Raw genomic sequence first — 17,517 nt, 5'->3', positions numbered from 1 at the left:
GGAATAGCAATTACAATACAGTAATAGTAATAATAATGAAATATAATAGTTAATAGTATATATGTATATAATTTGAAACGACATATAAACGTGTTAATGATAAATACGTTATTGACACAAGTCAGAAAAAAAACATAACTTTTCCATTATGCAAAGAATGAATCATTTTTTGATGATTAGAGAATTATAAGAAAATTTTTTCTTATATTAACCTCAGCCTTTGTAAGTATGTATAGTATTTTACATCCGCTTTATGTTATTGAACGTTTTTAATTTCGATAAAACATTAAAAATGGAATATACAGAGTTTCAGAAGACAATATCTTACATTTATTCAACTTCTAAGTTAAAGAGAAGAATTCTTAAGTATTATATATGACCATAGACATGATTATTTGTATGCGTATAAATATTCATTTTAAATAAGACAGTTTTAACTGAATTAAGCAAAGTATTGATATGTACTTTGCAGTTTAATAAAAAAAAAAAAAAAAAAAATAAATGACTCCACTGTCTTAAAATTTTTTCACATTAAAATCAACCTCGCTTATTTCAATCTTAGGTTGTTGTTTCTAAAACATAGGCTTATTTTAATTATGTTGCGGTGGATCAGGATCATTAGGGTTTCCTCCCATTTGTCTTCTTATAGTATCCATCAATAAATCTAGATTTTCACTCTGCATTTCCTGTACTAATTGTAATCCCCTATAAAGGTAAAAATAATAAAATTAATTAATAATTTCTTCTTGTTAAGAACAGATAGGTCTAAGTTAAATTTACGCTTCAATTAATGCTTCCATACGCCGTTCTCTATGTTCAACGTTCGTCCTTGAGATGAGATTGTTTATTACATCCTGCATAGCTGGATTTGATAATATTTGCTCTATCATATTCATTAGAGGAGGATTATTATACATAGCACTTAAATCTGATCCTGTTGTTCCTCCCAATCCCATATTACAAACACATTGTCGAGCCAATTTTTCTTCTGCTAGTTGCAAATTGTTTCTATGACTTTCATTATCCGGTTCCATCTCCAAAGCCTTTTGATAACTTTCCTTGGCTTCTTTGTGCCTCTCTAAACTCGAGTATGCCAAGCCTAAACGTCCGTATGCTTTACTATACATAGGATCGATCGATAATGCAGTATGACAATCTTTAATAGCTTGATGGTGATTTCCAAGTTTGCTGTAGACTGCAGCTCGATTGCAATAATAAACTGCATTATGTGCGTTCAATTCAATTGCCCTAAAGATAATATTAAATTGTATAATTTAATATATATGATATAATAATGGAATAATCAATTGAGTTAATTAATATAACATACTTGGTATAATTGTTAATGGCTTCTTCAAGTTTTTCTGCTTTTACCAGAGCATTACCCTCATTCTTATATCTTTCAGCTTCGGCTTTTGCCTCTGGCGTAGCTTCTGGACCAAGGTCTGGTTTAGCATTTTCTACAGCAGCCTTGTAAACTTCATACAAATTAAATTTTGCAGGAGTATCACTAGCTTGTACGCTATACGCTGTTTCTAAACATTGAATCGCTACTTCAAGACTTTCACGCGAATCTGCTGTAATATCCCCATCCTCCAACTGATGGGTCAGAAATTGAACTATCGCAGCAACTAATCCTTTGACAGCCATTACTTGTCAAAGAAATATGTTGATCTGAAAAAAAAAAGTTAATAAATTTAACGATTAATATAAAATGAATATTAAAGATATAAACGTATAATAATTATTAAATAGAATAGAATTAATTAAATAAAATATCGACCATTGAGAAGTTTTGCGTTTTATGTCAATTCATCGTTGCGTAGAAGATGTAATGCATAGAAGAAATAATGAAGGAATTTTAATTAAATAAAAATCCGGTTAGTGTATCTATGTGAATGTGTTGTTATGACTAAATCAGTATATCAAAGATTTCTTCAACATCCGAAAAATCTTTCTCATTAACTCGCAAATGAAAATCGTAATTTTTTTTCTTTTATACAACAATATTTAACAATATTATGAAGATTTGTAAATAAGTGCATAAAATTAATATGGAAAACGAAGAGAAATGAGAAAAAAAAAGGAGGGGAGAAGACAGACAGAGACACGTACACCGATCTATAACTTCGAACCGTTATTTGAGACGCAGTAGTTCCTCCACAAAAAATAATTTTGTTTTATAGATAAACTTTTCATTCGTTATCGTTTGATATGGTGTATAGTACCACCGTTTTCAGTATAGTATTTAATACAATCTAATACCTTTAATGCCAGTGTCTTAAAATTTCGTGATGTCTCTGCTTGTATCTGCTACTCAAGCCTAACTTAACCTTTTTGTTATAAAGTATCAAAGAGTGGGGGTACCATCCATAATTTTGGCAATTTACAATCTGTTACATTCTTTTGGAAAATCTAAAAATATGAAATATATAATGAATCAACAATAATATTAATTTTATCAAATTATTCTCTTGTTCTTTAGAAACTAGAATGAAATTCTATATTTTTATTGGTTAAATCTATTGGACCAATGGATGTAATGAAATAAGAACCAATCAGTGTCTCACAATAAGAACTAATCAGTGTCTTACAATATCGACCAATCAATGATCTGTATTAAGGACCAATCAGTGTTTTGCACTGTGAACCAATCAGAAAAAACCAACATTAGCTTATTACTTGATATTTATTTTATATTTACGCTGTTACTAATTGATGTAATAATAACCGAATTGATAGTGTTTGTTTTAATTCCAGAATATTAATGACATGTAGCATTGAGTAACACATGATGAAGATTAAATAGCAGAGACATCAAAATCTTTTTCGAATACGATTGTTTGTCATTTATAAGTGATACGTTCTTTCGAATCTTTTCCTATTTCGTTATAGTTGGCCATTGTTATAATCACAATGTTATTAAAGAAAACAACAAATAAAATAACAAAGTTAAAATGTTCTAAGGAAAAGTCCGATATAATTATTAAATAAATATTTAGAATCATAATTACTGATTCAGGTAAAAATTTTGTTAGATATAATTAACCTTTTTTTAATAGGTATTATTACGAATTCATTATATATATTATAATTATAAAAAAAAAAATGAAGAGAGAACACGTATTTTTTCTAATAATCGACCGTCCATGAAATGTAAAAGTCGGTCGTCGTTTCGATGTCAATTATTTATAGTTAATATAGTAAAATGACTAATAGCTTCGAGCAATATTCATTGCAAAAAAAATAGAATGTCAATACATTTTGATAAAATATTGTAATAGTCATGATACATCAACTGATAAAAGGATAGATAAAAGACTACTTACTATATTTCGTAGTATATAATTTGTCTACAATGAGTTTAATCATCGAGCTTTTTAGTCTAATGATATTTAAATATTTACATAAATTCTATTCATATATACATAATATATAGGGTGGTACATTTATATAAGGCCACATAAATATCTTCGGTTTATTGTGATACAAAATATTTTTTAGGTGATTTGCATGGGGTCAAAGAACTAATATCTGGGGTGAAGATTGCTGAAGATAATTGAAAATTTCCGAAGGTACCCGAAGATTGCCGAAGGTTTGAATTCGAAAATTGTTCTTCGGTACCGTGCACATTATTTAAAAAAAATATTTTTTACATTTTTAATTATAATAAGCCGAAGAGACATTTATGTTGCTTTATTTAAGTATCATCTTATGTATTTCTTCCTTTTTATTATCAAAAGTAATGAGTCAGATGACTAATACTTATGAACTTTTTGACTTTGACACTTTCTAATGATGTTGAAGTACGTTTGGTCGTTAATTTTAATTGTATACAATTTTACATACCAATACATACAAATACATATATATGTTTGCATACATATAAAAACACATGTATATATATATATATAAAATGTATTAATATGTATATATAAAAATATATATAAATATATAAACTTTTAAACTATCGTTGATACGCCACGATTAATTATTTATTTTATGGGGGAAAAAAAAAGAAAAAAGAAAGAAAGAATAAAATGGAGGGAAAGAAATAGGTATACGATAAGGTAACATAATAAATGCAAGTGTTAGATGACGAATGAATTCAATGAATATTCAAATAGCTACTACATTCTTCTTTTTTCCTACATATTTCGACGATTTTTCATAGTATATGTGTATTAATTAGTTCTTCAACCATACTTTCAAGAATAATTTGTCTAACATTTTTAACGATAAGAAGTGGATAAGAAATGGTAGCGTTTTTTTATATAAGTATTAAGCGCACATGAAAATATTCGCAAATTCCTTCGAACTCGCGTTGAACAAAAGCGTTGCTACGTTTTCGTTGAACTTTTTCAATAACGAACAGTAAGTAAAAAGTAAATTTTCCGAAATATAATTTGTGCACTCAAACATAACATTTTTATTTCTTTAATTTTTCAAATTTAATTTGAATTTTTCAATTTTGTAATTTTTCACCAGGACAAATTTTACTTTAATTAAATTTATTTTATAATTTATCTGTGAACGGATAATCGAAGAGCATAAGAATTGAAAGATAATATTATTTCTTCAAACGATGAAAATTCCAACGTTAATATTCTTGTGCATGGTGTTCATCTGTGGACTCCATGGTCTATCTGATGCAGCCAGTATCCCAACAGGAAAAATTAAGGATACTACAGGTAGATCTATTTTTTTTTTTATTTTTTGCAAATCATTGATCTATTTCTATCTTCTCGCATACGGCTACTCTCTTTCCTAATATTTGTTTCAAAGAAATCATTCGTTATCTCATTGTCTTATCACTTTTTCTTTCACATTTTATTACTCTCTTAACATTCTAATCAACCAGATTAAATTTGAAAACAAAACAAAAAAAAAAAGAAAAGGAGATGGACAGAATGGAATTTGAGTTTAGCACGAGTGCTTTTTAAAAAGGTTTGATATCTGAATAATAAAAATATCTAAGGATCTAAATTAGCTTTAACAAAAGATTATTTCAGGCAACGTGACGTCAACCAACAAATATGTCATCCCAATGATAAATAATAATGGAACCAATATTATCAACATTCTTGTACAAATGATAATCGAAACGATTCATTCGATCGGCCAAGCAATTCAAAATCTACTTGGTGGACTTCTCTCACCAATTCTAAATGTCTTAAAAAGGAGCCTAAAACTATTGGAAGAATTATTGTCCGAGATTATGAGTATTTTGACACCATCGTTCAATCAAATTTTCAATTCCGTTTACCGTTTTCTGAAGCAACTGCTTAATTATCTCGAAGGCACTTCGAACAATTCGGAATCCATTTCCTCTAATACATCATTATTATCATCGTCATTATTACCACAACTATTATCACCACAATCATCATCGTCACAATCGCCATCACCATCACCATCAACATCGACATCAAAACAGTCATCATCACAATCATCATTACCACCACCACCTTTTTTTTCTTTACCGAGTATTTATCGTGTTAATGAAAATCCCATATAATATGATCCCATATAATATGGCCAAATGTCTTAAATATGTCCACAGAAATTGGAAACAATGGCTTTGACTTACTTTCAAACGTCGGCAATCTTCTAGAATGTAATCTATTGGGATCGGATAAAATACCTTCTTCTGTCGAAATTTCAACAAATCCTCTAGGAAGTTTGAAAGCAGTTCTTTGTTTTTTCTTTGAAAGAATTATTGATACTATAGAGAAGATAACGAATAATAAGTTAACGCAGCCCATTGGTATAATATTTGAAAATATTGTACCGTCATTGAAGGAGCTCTTGCAGAATGTGCTTGACAGTCATATTCTTTCACCAACATATTCTTCTTTGATTCATACTCTCTTACAATTATACAATATGGGCATTTTGTTAAATTCACTAAGCAACACTATATAAGATTTTTTAATAATTTTCTCTCTCTCTTTCTCTCTCTCTATCTCTATATATATATATAAATACATAAATACGTACATGTATATATATATCTTTCTGCAAAATTATTCACGAAAGATTATTATACGTAGAAATTTTACGTTGAGAGAGATTAAACATGATTATTGTTTTATGTATATCTTTTTTCCTTTTGCTTTCTTAATAAATCTTTAGCAAAATTTAATACACATACATATATATATACGTACATATTATATAAAATTTAATCATATTATTAATTATAATTTATTATTATTTTAACATTAACACATTTATCTTCGGCCAGAGATTTCTTTTTCTGTCGGCGAAAGTTTAACGTAATCGAGCAATATTACGAAAAGGTTTCAACGCAAAAAATATTTTTAATGGTTACTGATAAATAAATGCGGGTTGAAAGTATTCTAAACATTAGTACAATATAAAGAAACCTTATAAAGTATATACATATAGTACATATTAAAAATAGCGTATTAAACTATACAGGAAGACATCAATGATTTAAAAACCAGTTATTATAATTCTATTAAGATTTTCGAATGATCTATTATCATAGACTTTATTTTTTGATCGGATACTTCTTCTATGCAATTTACTAATGAAACTTTCTAAACGAGTTTCTATCCAATGCGAGTTTACGGAAAGGTTGTTACTATGAATTATATTAAGGAATTATGTAAGACATCTCTTTCAATAAACTCATTAGGTTAATTTAAAAAATGTCGCAATATCTATAATTTAAAAAAAAATAAATTATTGCAAAAAGATGAGATAAGATGATGTTTAACAAAATTTTTTTATCGCGACATATATGTATATATATATATTCCTTTGTTTTGTTCATTTTTCATTTAATATTAAACAAAAAAAATAGAATAGAATTTATATTTATATTTTTTTCTTTAATTTTAACAAAAAGAAAAAAGAGAATAATATTATGGAATTAGGATTACTCATTACTCATTATTATTCTTACGATTTTTGTCAAATCAGGAGATATGACAATGAATGTTCTCGTAATCGATCGACTTCATATAAATTACGTTTCGATCCAATTATCGTTTATACGATATCATTGATCCGTATAAAAGGGGTAGAGACGATATGCAGACTGACAGGTAGACGCGGACGGGCCCGACAGGAAATTGCATCTAAATCGATTCGGCTAGCCTGTCGAGAGTAAAGGGATCACGTCAAAATTTGAGTCTCCTATATAACGATTTTAATCATTTAAGAAAAATAAAAAGAAATGAAAATGAAAAACAAAGAAGATGAGATTGTAAATTTTCTTTTTATATATTATCAAAATTATTTTTATTTATTATAAATGATTATAATATATTATAATTATATAAAATATATTATTAAAGAGTAAATTGTACTATATTAATATAATATATTATAATAGAATATATATATATATATATATATATATATATATATACTCTAAATTTCTTTTTTAATTATTATATTGTACAAATGATTTATTATATTATATATTTAATAATTTATAATAAATAAAAGTATCATATAATTTTTCTAATATTACAATTCCTATAAAAAAAATAGTCTATATTTCTTGGAAAAAAAAAATATTTTGTTAAAATTTGTAGTTAAATCACGTAATAGTCCTTATCTTGAGAACTAATTTTACGTTTTACGTGGCTTCAACGTACAGGCAGACGATAATAAACATACACACATATATATATATTCATTCTATATAATAACGTTACTGTTGCTGTTGCATAAGACGAAGGACATCACGCCGGATGCGTGCTCATAGACGAGCTCGTATGCGTACTTTACAGAAACAACGATTTTGCAATAATCCTATACACGTTATCTTCCTTTACAAACGATAATATCGATCTTACACGTGCCATGATCACGTTTTCTCAATTTCATTTTGCCTCTTTCGAATATCTACATCAAAATGAGAAACATAAGAATAATGTATTTTTGAATACGTATATAAATATGTAAACTTTAGGCATATAATGCATAGGATATAATTGTATAATTACTATGCTATTAACTTTACCTATTAAGTAAATAACGTATTAGTCGAATCTAATAGGCTTATAATTAATTACTATGATACATGGATATTAATTAATTAAAATATTTAGAAATTCATTATTCCAAAAAAAAGAAAAAAAAAAGAAAAGAAAAAATATTAAGTTTACAAACAAAATTATAATTTAATTTATAACTAAATCTGAGAGATTAGATTGGTATTAAGTCATGATAATGCTATGATAGATAATTAAGTATGCAACGATGAGAGATCTTTAAAAACAACATCGATGACGAATATATCTATTTATACATACACAATATATTGTATAGTAGACATATTAAATTTACAGACATGTACAAATATACAATTACACGTAATAAATTCCAGTTGTAAAGGTATAAGGACAAGAATCCCTATGACAAATATCAGCATTTATTTTTTTTGGTTGACGTCAGTCATATTATCGATGTGTTCATTTCAAAATACTATTATCACAGATATAAGTGCCGAACATATCGATTAGTTCATATTTGGAAAATAATAAAAAAAAATTAGGTTTAAAGATGATTTTTATTTCTTTAAATAAATGAGGAAAAAGTTTCGCATTATGGAATTTATTATGCGATTTGTAACGCAAAAAAAAATGGAAATAACAAAAGAATAAGCATTATAATTAAGATAGTGATTAATTATTTGACCTTCTTTTTTCAATAATAAAAAATCTTCATCAAAATATAGATCAATTCATTTTATTAGTCATCACTATTGACTTTCCATAGTTCTTTCTTTTTTTCTTTTTCATTTTTTCTTCTTTTTTCTTTTTTCTTTTTTGTTTGACAAACCGTTCACATTCCTATGCATATACCTACATTTTCAAAGGCAATTGCGTAAGCAGTGATAACGATAGACGACCACTCGAGCACGTAAATGAACCTACGGCCTCGATTCGGCGAGCCTTTCTACAGATGGAAATATTACGTTAGTATAGTACCCGTGGGACCTATCTTGTTTCTTTTATTTGACACTATTTTTAAATGATTAGCTTAATGGATAACCAAAATTGCAGCTGATAAAAAAAAAATAATATAGTGGTAGTTTTCACTTACCAATGACAATAAAGAAATAATAAATATTCATATTTCGAATGCCAATGATATTCCTAAAAGAAACTCATCCTTATTTTACAGTTATTTATTATATTGTGTTATTTTATTTATAATTAAATCGAAGAGACCATTATAGTGTATTTATATTTCTCTAATATTTTTAAAATATCATATTAAAATAGACTTATCTATGTTTAGTCGAATGAAGGTCATTTGATTTTAAAATACTTACATTATCTTTTTTTAATAAAATTAAAATTTCATTTATCGAGAATATGACAAATAATTATTCTGTCTCTTTTATTTTGAAAAGAAGTAATAAATATAATTAATAAATAAAATTATTAATTGATAAATGATTAATTTAGATTATAATTATGATCACATGTTATGCAATTTTAAAGCGATATATTATATGTATATAAAATATCATTTATATATAATATATATAATATATATAATATATACAACGACACAGTATAGAAAAAAAAAACGTAATACGTATTATTAAAGAGGGGTGACTAATTGCGATTGCTGGTGATGAAGGAAGAGGAGGGGTAAAGAGGGAGAAGCCTATCGCGATCATTCGTGGACCACCGAGCGCGTCCTGTTCGTCTTCGCAGGAACACCTCTTTTTTTTTCTACGACAATGCACCTCGATATATAGTTTTGCCCACATCCCGTGAGTAGAGTCAGTCGTGGTACGAACGCGAGAACGGAATTGTCATTCGTTTGTTACCAGACGACGAACGTGTTTTCTTTCTTTTTATTTTTGTATATATTAAAAAAAAAATAATAATAAAAAAAAATAAATAAAAAAAAAAAAATAAATAAATAAAAGAAAAAAAGAGAAAAAAAAGAAAAAAAAAAGAAAAGAAAAGAAGTAGAAGAAGAAGAAGAGAATTTTTGATTGACGGGCATGAGGATGAAAAAAAATCGGCCGATCGAAGAAGACGGTGTAAATGTTTGGTATCGAAGAAAATTAATTACAAGTATTACGAGATAGATAAAGCAGCCGTACTAACACTACGGCGAAGAAGAAATTATGTAACGACGAAGTTATAGTGTCTAAGAAAGAAGGAAGGACGCGTTAGATCGTTTGATAAATATTAATTTATAGATTTTCCAATTGTTTATGATAAAAAGTTTTGTTGAAAGGATGCCTGGACGTTCGCGTTCGCTGGTATTTTTTCTTCTCGTCGTCGTCGTCGTCATCATATCATCGATCATTTGTACAGGTGTTGTTGCATTATGTTTTATCACGGTTTCTTTTCTTTTTTTTTTTCCTTTTTTTTTCTATTTTCTTCTTTTTTTTTTTATTTTTCCGAAGACGTTTATATTACGTCATTGAAATATTCTCAATGCAATGTTTGTTATATTTGAAAGAATCAGAGGGTGTTCTTTTTCCTCTTGTTTCAATTTTAATTTCTTTGTTTTTTTCTTTTCGTCTTTAATTTTTTTTCGTTTAATTTTTTTTTCTTTTTTTTTCTTTTTTTTTTCTTTTTTTTTTTAGGATCATGCCAAAATTGTCAAGACACTGCTTGGGAGAAAGTTAGCGGAGCTAGACCTGAGTATACTATTTCTAAAGTTGCTTTGTTCAGTGGCGAAGATGCTCATGGTATTGTCATCCCTTGCTTCGAAAGGTATAGTATATCAGTTTTCCATCACTTTTCACATAATTTAACATTTAATTGTAATCTGATTCAGATGTAAACGAATTAATTGCACTGCCTTCGTGATCGATATCGATAGAAGTCTCTGTTATACTGTCGAAGTTGAAGGCGATGAGTTTGTTCCGGAGTCAAACTCTATATTTTATCAAGAAATTTGTATAAAAGGTATTAATAATATTTTTCTTATATACAAATATTCGTTGAATATTTATTTAATATATATTTCAGTACCTAAAACTTGTAAAAAAAAGAAACTCTGGCAAGTAGAAAGAACATTGGGTGCTGTTTTACTCGATGTTGCGTCTGTTTGGTTGCCACAAGCTATGCGGAGAAATCGATGCTATGAAACGTGTATTGATGCAGGTATACTAAAATTTACATGATCAATATTCTTGATATCAGGTCGGTCTGCAAAAAAAAAAGAAATAAGAACAAATAAAAAAATTCGCTCCTCTGTCATTGTCATTTAAAAAATTAAATTCATCGGAATATAAAATTACTCGAATTTTTATTTTCAGGTAGTGCCTGTAAATCAGCACAATTTCGTACATCAAAGGCATTATCGATCAATAATACATTAGGAAGATGTGCCTTATCGATGGTCGAAAGAAGTATTAGGCCACAAGCTTATAGGGCTTCCATGTATAGAGACGAGTACCTGCAACATCAGTGTCATGATATACGTGAGTAAAATCTGTAAGAAACTTTATTAAAAAATATATAATAATATATTTATATCATCTATATTAATCATCTAATAAAAGGAGGAAAAGATTATCATAAATATATTGTCTATCGATGATCTAAATCACATATTATGTTTCAGTGAAAATGGATTATTGTTCCTATGCTGAATTTTCGAATGTAACTCTGCCATATTCAGACCTTGAATTACCTGGTGTTGACAAACGAGAGGTATCGCTATATATTTAATTAAAATTTATGTATATTAATATTAGTTTATAACGAAAGTAATATATTAAATAGTGCGAGAGAAGATGCGATCTTGGTGAAGATGGTTTCATCTGTAGAAGTTACACAGTTGTATATACTTCAAACAAGAAACCAATTTGTCGGTTACATTCAGAAGATACATTGAGTCTTGGCACCAGTTCACTTGTTAACACACCTAACAGTATTTATAAAGAAAGAGAGCCTTGTTTAGACGGTGAGTTTCTTTTAAATAAATACTTTAGCGTTTGTTTCAACTGCAAGATTAAAAGATATTGTCATTCAGTTAAGGTACGATGTAGTGACACGACGTTAACAGTCACTTTGATTACGATGGAACCCTTCGAAGGTAGACTCTACGCCAATGGTTATGGAAATGATTGTGGTATTCAAGGCACTGGTCGAAATGTAACAATATTAACACTGCCTTTACCAAAAACTGAGGAATTGGATATGTCTAAAATTCCATGTGGCTTTACGCCAGCATTTTCAATCGATAATGAAAATCGGTGAGTTATCTAAAAATTATTTCATCAATTATTCCATTGATATATTTAATAATTTACAGAACAAGGACGATGATATGGGCTACCATAGTCGTACAGTTCAATCCTATTATTCAAAGACTGGGTGATCAAGCTGTTAAAGTTGGATGTACTATAGGTGAACATGATATTCCACAGCCTAGAAATGTATCAGTGGAATCAAGTTTAAATTTTGCTGATCCCAAGTGAGCACTGTTTTGAGACTTATAAAATATATTATCTATTTGACTTTTTCCATATCCGTAATAACGTCTTTAGCGCAGGAGTACCGCCAATTTCAACAATCGTAATGAACGCATCATCGGAAGTACCAATGATAACTATGAGAATTTTAAACGAGAATCATCAGGATGCAGTCGTTACGAAGTTGGGAGAAAGGCTGACTCTCAGAATTGAAATTAAACCAGCTGATGGTATGTCATTGGTTAAGTATCTTATCTTCGTAAATTTGATCAGTCGTTCGTATGGGATATTTTTTTTTCCCCAGTCTTTTTCTTCAAAAGAGCAATTAAGCATGATCGAATTTGATAAATGATAGATATAAAATTAAAGCACGGAATTAAATAGAATTTCAAGTATTTTAGGTCCATATGATATCATGGCTGGACATCTAGTAGCTAGTAGTGCAACAGGACATTGGTCTTATCTTCTACTTAACGAAATTGGATGCCCTACGGATCCAACAACCTTTCCAGCGTTATCCAAAGATCCAATTGATAATCGTTCACTCATTGCAACTTTTACTGCGTTTAAATTTCCTGAAAGTCAATTGGTCAGGTTCAACGTTATTGTTAAATTTTGTTTAGATAAATGCGAGCCGGTAAGTTAACGTTTATCATCATTGTATTAAATAGAATAATATATAATTTTCATTTCTTTCATTTTTAAGACACATTGTGAAGGAAATCGTGTCTCTTATGGAAGAAGGAAACGAACGTCGACAGTCGTTGCGTCAACATCGGAGCCTTATATTGCTGCTGAGGTAACTGAAATTTTCAGGAACAAAACACCAGATGAACTACCATTACAACTGTCTATCATAGTTCAGAGTCCTGTGATTTTTGCGGATCCTCTACTGTCCAGGGATAATACTACTCCCGATACGATTCTAATCGCTGGTGGACGTAAGTTTAATCGTCATTTGACAACGATTTATCTTTTTTTCTAATCCATTTTTTAATTATTCCTTTTATTGTTTAAATTTTTTTTTGTTTTTTTTTTGTTTTTTTGTAGACTCCATTGATGGACTACTCTGCGTAGACGCCGGTTTAGTTTTAGGTTTACTCATCTTTTGGCTGATCATTCAAATAGTTTTGATAGCCTCTTGCCTCTTGGCAATTGGACGATATAGAAGAATGGCTATAAGAGCGGAAGAAGACAGGGCTGATATATTGGCTAGACATCTTTATGGTATTCATGGAGGAAACTTTGAAATTGCTCGAAGGGTCAGATGGGCTGACAGAAACAATTCTTCGATCGAACCATGATTTATTATAATGGGCTAATATCTTAAATCACTGCTGCACCTTTTCTTTTCTTATTTCTTTATCTATTTTTCGTTTTTTTACATTAACCATACTGACAATAATAATAATAATATTAATAATAATAATAATAATAATAATAATAATAATAATAATAAATAAATAAATATTGTAAGATATTCAACCGAGAGTTTGTACTTTGTTATTTTGCAATTTATTTCTATAAAACGATATAATGATAGTATACAATGCATATATAATATAACAATTAAGTTACGATATGGCAAAGATGAAGTCTTATTATAAATGATCTTGTATAATAAAAATATGAGAAAAGATTTAGCTAAATTTTTTTATAATTATTAACCTATTAAGGATGTGTTAATAAAAAGAAAAAGAGTAGAAAATATTATAAAATATGTATTGCTAAACAGTCTTCCGCAATAGATCATTTCAATCTTGTAATAAATCAGTGTTATCAATCTCCAGAAATAACCCATTAACCTCTGATCCCGTCGGCACTACAACGTCCATAAGCATTCAGGCTTATCTCTGTAATAACATAAAAAATAAAATTAATATTATATCAAATAATATTTATTATTTTTTAATTAACTTTAATCTCTGATGTTGCATAAATTTACTTTTGCCACAGCTAACTGCACAGTTTAATCTTCCTGGATTATCATAACTAATGTTGTCTGTTCCACATACAGGATTATATTCTGGAGTAACCTGCATTAAAAAAAATATATATATATATATATTTCTTTAGTAATATTTCTAAATAGTAAATAGTAAATAGTATTTTTTTTTTATTACTTTTGTTTTTAATTAGAGAAACATTAACGATATAAGATTGTATATACATATATGTATATATGTATATGTGTGTATTTAAACGAATTATATACATACATATATATATATATATATATATATTATGTATGTATATATGTATGTATATATCTATAAATATATAATTAGGTATATTGATGACGCACGTAAGTAAACATATATCCTTATTACTAATCACATATTCTAATACATTAGCAAAGATCAATAGTGATTAATCATATTACGTAGTTTGGTTTTACCGAGCATGCTAAATAAAAAACTACATATTAACATATACATTAGCATATTAATATATACATATTACATATACAGTGAACAAGAAGAATCTGTTTTTTTAACACACACACACACACACACACACACACACATATATATATATATATATATATATATATATATATATATATATATTTATAAAAAACCAAAAGGTAAAAAGATTAGATTATCCAAATTAAATTTATTTACCAAACATCTAGCAATGCAATTTTCATAAGCTTCGGATCCTGGAGTAATAGGTGCAGGTGTCGCTCGCGTTGTTGGTACACGATCTGCCATGTTATCAATCATCGAACGTTGAGTCGAGGAGAATGGTCTGTCAACAGGACCATCGAAAACGAAACCATCTACTCGAGAAACATCATCGAGATTCAAGTCATTCTAAAATAAAATGTATATAATAAAGGTAAAGAATAAATGATATGATAAAATATTATACATATACATATATACGTATATATATAAGTATGAACTTTCAAAAAACTTTTCTTTGACCAATCAGATTGCAGACCAAAGCAGAAACATTCGTGCTCCCTGATTCGTCGAAATAATCGAAAGCCAAATATTATATAGACTAATATTTAAAATAAAACTCGTAAACTTACCTGAGGAAAGGCTATGGTGTTTGATATTATTGCGAGTACAACTGTGATAAAAAAAAAAAGAAAGCAAAAAAATTTTGTATTAATTCTCTATATTATTAAATATAAGATAGATAGAGAAAAAGACGAATAAAAAAAATATAATATATCAATAAAATCGATTGATTTAAAATTCGACAGAGATAAATTCGGATTATTCAAATTTTCTATATTTTATTATATATTTTTAATATAAAAGATATTGGTTTTCTTTTTAATTGACTCACTCAAAATTGTAGAAATAATGACACGATACATTCTGTTAATTTGAATATATTATAAATTTATACGAAAATATGGTTATACGATCGTATGTTTCTCAAGTAATGTCGACGATCGACTGTTAGGAAGTCGATCTGGAGTCTTCACTTTTATACTGTGATCTGACTGATCGACGACAACTCGGAAATAATTATTCCTATCCAAGAAATTCTCATACTAACACGCATTTTAATAAATAAGAGTTGGATTTTCCCTCTTTCACATATTTCGCGAGATGAATTTCTTTTTGTGCGTCAATACATACAATAATAACAATAACAATGCCATGCATATAACATCTTTTTTCTTTTCTTTGTTTTTTTATTAAATAAAATGTATTATATTATTCATTCTCTCCCCACTAACTCCCCTTGGAATTTGAGAATAGATTGTAAAAAAATGAAAGGAAAGAATAAACCAAAGTTTTTATAATTGATCTCATGGGAAAATTCATTATTTATCGAACTGATTTCTTCTTCGTCAGTAAACGATGTAAGTCGCTATATAATGATTCAAGGATATTATTTCATTAATCGGGAATCCATATTTGGTGAGGACAAGGTCAACCAGAAAATCAGGTTCGGTGCTAGTGGAATGATAAAAATGAAAAGAGAAATAAATTAATCTAAAAAAAAAAGAGAAAAGAGAGAAAAAAAAAATTGATAAAAAAACATTCGTCGTTATTTCCAATACGATATTCATTTCGCAAATATCAGACTTTGATAAGCGTATTGACAATGAATCATGTTAATATTATTCATTGATTTTCCTTTTAATGAATCAATGAATATTTCATTTTCCTAATATTAATTGGATAGATTTAATAGCTTTCTTTTAAGAAAATTCTTTAAATATATTATTATCTAATCAGAAATTGTTGATTAATAACCTCAAAGATTTTGTTTGATATTCGTTTATCTATATATGCATGCATATATATATATATATATATATATATATATATGTATATAATTTGAAATTAAATTGAAACGATTTCTTTTTTATTTCTTTTTCCTATTATGTTCCATTATAAAACTATATACTATATATGTGTATATATATATACAAATATATATACACACATATATATACTCACACATATATATACACGTATATATACACACACATATATATATATATATATATATATATATATATATATATATATACATATGTACGTACTTGTTATATTTTCTGATTTAAATGAAATAATAATTAATTTTTTTATTACAACACATTATGTATCATGGATTTTTGGAATTTTACTATTGAGGAAATAATGTGAATTAACGTGATTTACTATCCTTCTATCTTTTGGTATGAAAGTAACAAAAATAACAAAAAACTTGCATGTATTTAACATATATTTTAATAACTACCTATATGTTATAATATTTTATATGATACATTACTAAGCATACAAACAGTAAATATATTCTTGTAATATAATACAGTTGTGATATATATATATATATACATATATAATATATAATATATATATAATATATATTATGTATATTATATAATATATATATATATATATATATATATATATATATATATATATATATATATATATATATATGCCCTTTAAAGCAATAAGGACGCAAATTCTATTATGTAATATTTTGATAACTAATTTTATACAAGTATCTATTTTCTATCGGCATTCTGCTTACAATGTATCAAGTCACAACTTATATAAATCTTTTATATATACAGTTTTTATAACTTCATATTT

General features: G+C 27.5%; 4 protein-coding genes across 8 annotated transcripts; 2 read left to right on the top strand and 2 right to left on the bottom strand.

Annotated features, from left to right (window-relative positions):
• Nucleotides 1-250: 250 nt before the first annotated feature.
• LOC124428266 (small glutamine-rich tetratricopeptide repeat-containing protein alpha) lies at nt 251-2,401 on the bottom strand. 4 transcript variants are annotated; one of them, XM_046972166.1, is made up of 4 exons: nt 2,266-2,401; nt 1,331-1,674; nt 803-1,248; nt 251-705 (listed from the first exon to the last, which is right to left on the bottom strand). In XM_046972166.1, exons 2-4 carry the CDS (start codon nt 1,648-1,650, stop codon nt 692-694), a joined length of 780 nt encoding a protein of 259 aa, XP_046828122.1. In that variant the 5' UTR covers nt 1,651-1,674; nt 2,266-2,401; the 3' UTR covers nt 251-691. The 4 variants fall into 4 exon arrangements, with proteins under 4 accessions (XP_046828122.1, XP_046828119.1, XP_046828120.1 ...); XM_046972163.1 differs by having other exon boundaries at nt 781-1,248; nt 2,266-2,399; XM_046972164.1 differs by lacking the exon at nt 2,266-2,401 and adding an exon at nt 2,116-2,259 and having other exon boundaries at nt 781-1,248.
• Nucleotides 2,402-4,264: 1,863 nt separating this feature from the next.
• On the top strand, nt 4,265-6,733 carry LOC124428051. The gene is made up of 4 exons (XM_046971638.1): nt 4,265-4,374; nt 4,489-4,691; nt 5,013-5,222; nt 5,564-6,733. The coding sequence occupies exons 2-4, from the start codon at nt 4,586-4,588 to the stop codon at nt 5,923-5,925; spliced, it is 678 nt and encodes a 225-aa protein (XP_046827594.1). The 5' UTR covers nt 4,265-4,374; nt 4,489-4,585; the 3' UTR covers nt 5,926-6,733.
• A 3,036-nt stretch (nt 6,734-9,769) lies between these two features.
• Nucleotides 9,770-14,209, top strand: LOC124427999. Of its 2 annotated transcripts, XR_006943055.1 has the most exons (14): nt 9,770-10,325; nt 10,601-10,730; nt 10,795-10,925; nt 10,989-11,123; nt 11,279-11,443; nt 11,587-11,675; nt 11,748-11,928; nt 11,998-12,220; nt 12,280-12,441; nt 12,515-12,669; nt 12,841-13,076; nt 13,146-13,238; nt 13,300-13,380; nt 13,490-13,631. XR_006943055.1 is itself a non-coding variant. In XM_046971507.1 (13 exons), exons 1-13 carry the CDS (start codon nt 10,223-10,225, stop codon nt 13,741-13,743), a joined length of 2,199 nt encoding a protein of 732 aa, XP_046827463.1. In that variant the 5' UTR covers nt 9,770-10,222; the 3' UTR covers nt 13,744-14,209. The 2 variants fall into 2 exon arrangements, 1 of the variants encoding a protein (XP_046827463.1); XM_046971507.1 differs by having other exon boundaries at nt 13,146-13,380; nt 13,490-14,209.
• On the bottom strand, nt 14,141-16,124 carry LOC124428000. The gene is made up of 5 exons (XM_046971508.1): nt 15,743-16,124; nt 15,480-15,520; nt 15,064-15,255; nt 14,385-14,475; nt 14,141-14,292 (listed from the first exon to the last, which is right to left on the bottom strand). Exons 1-5 carry the CDS (start codon nt 15,771-15,773, stop codon nt 14,240-14,242), a joined length of 408 nt encoding a protein of 135 aa, XP_046827464.1. The 5' UTR covers nt 15,774-16,124; the 3' UTR covers nt 14,141-14,239.
• Between the last annotated feature and the right edge of the window lie 1,393 nt (nt 16,125-17,517).

This window comes from Vespa crabro, chromosome 11 (assembly GCF_910589235.1).
Source record: "Vespa crabro chromosome 11, iyVesCrab1.2, whole genome shotgun sequence".
NCBI classification, from domain to species: domain Eukaryota; kingdom Metazoa; phylum Arthropoda; class Insecta; order Hymenoptera; family Vespidae; genus Vespa; species Vespa crabro.
Note: the sequence above shows the minus strand (reverse complement) of the source record. Positions and strands in the feature narration are given on the sequence as shown.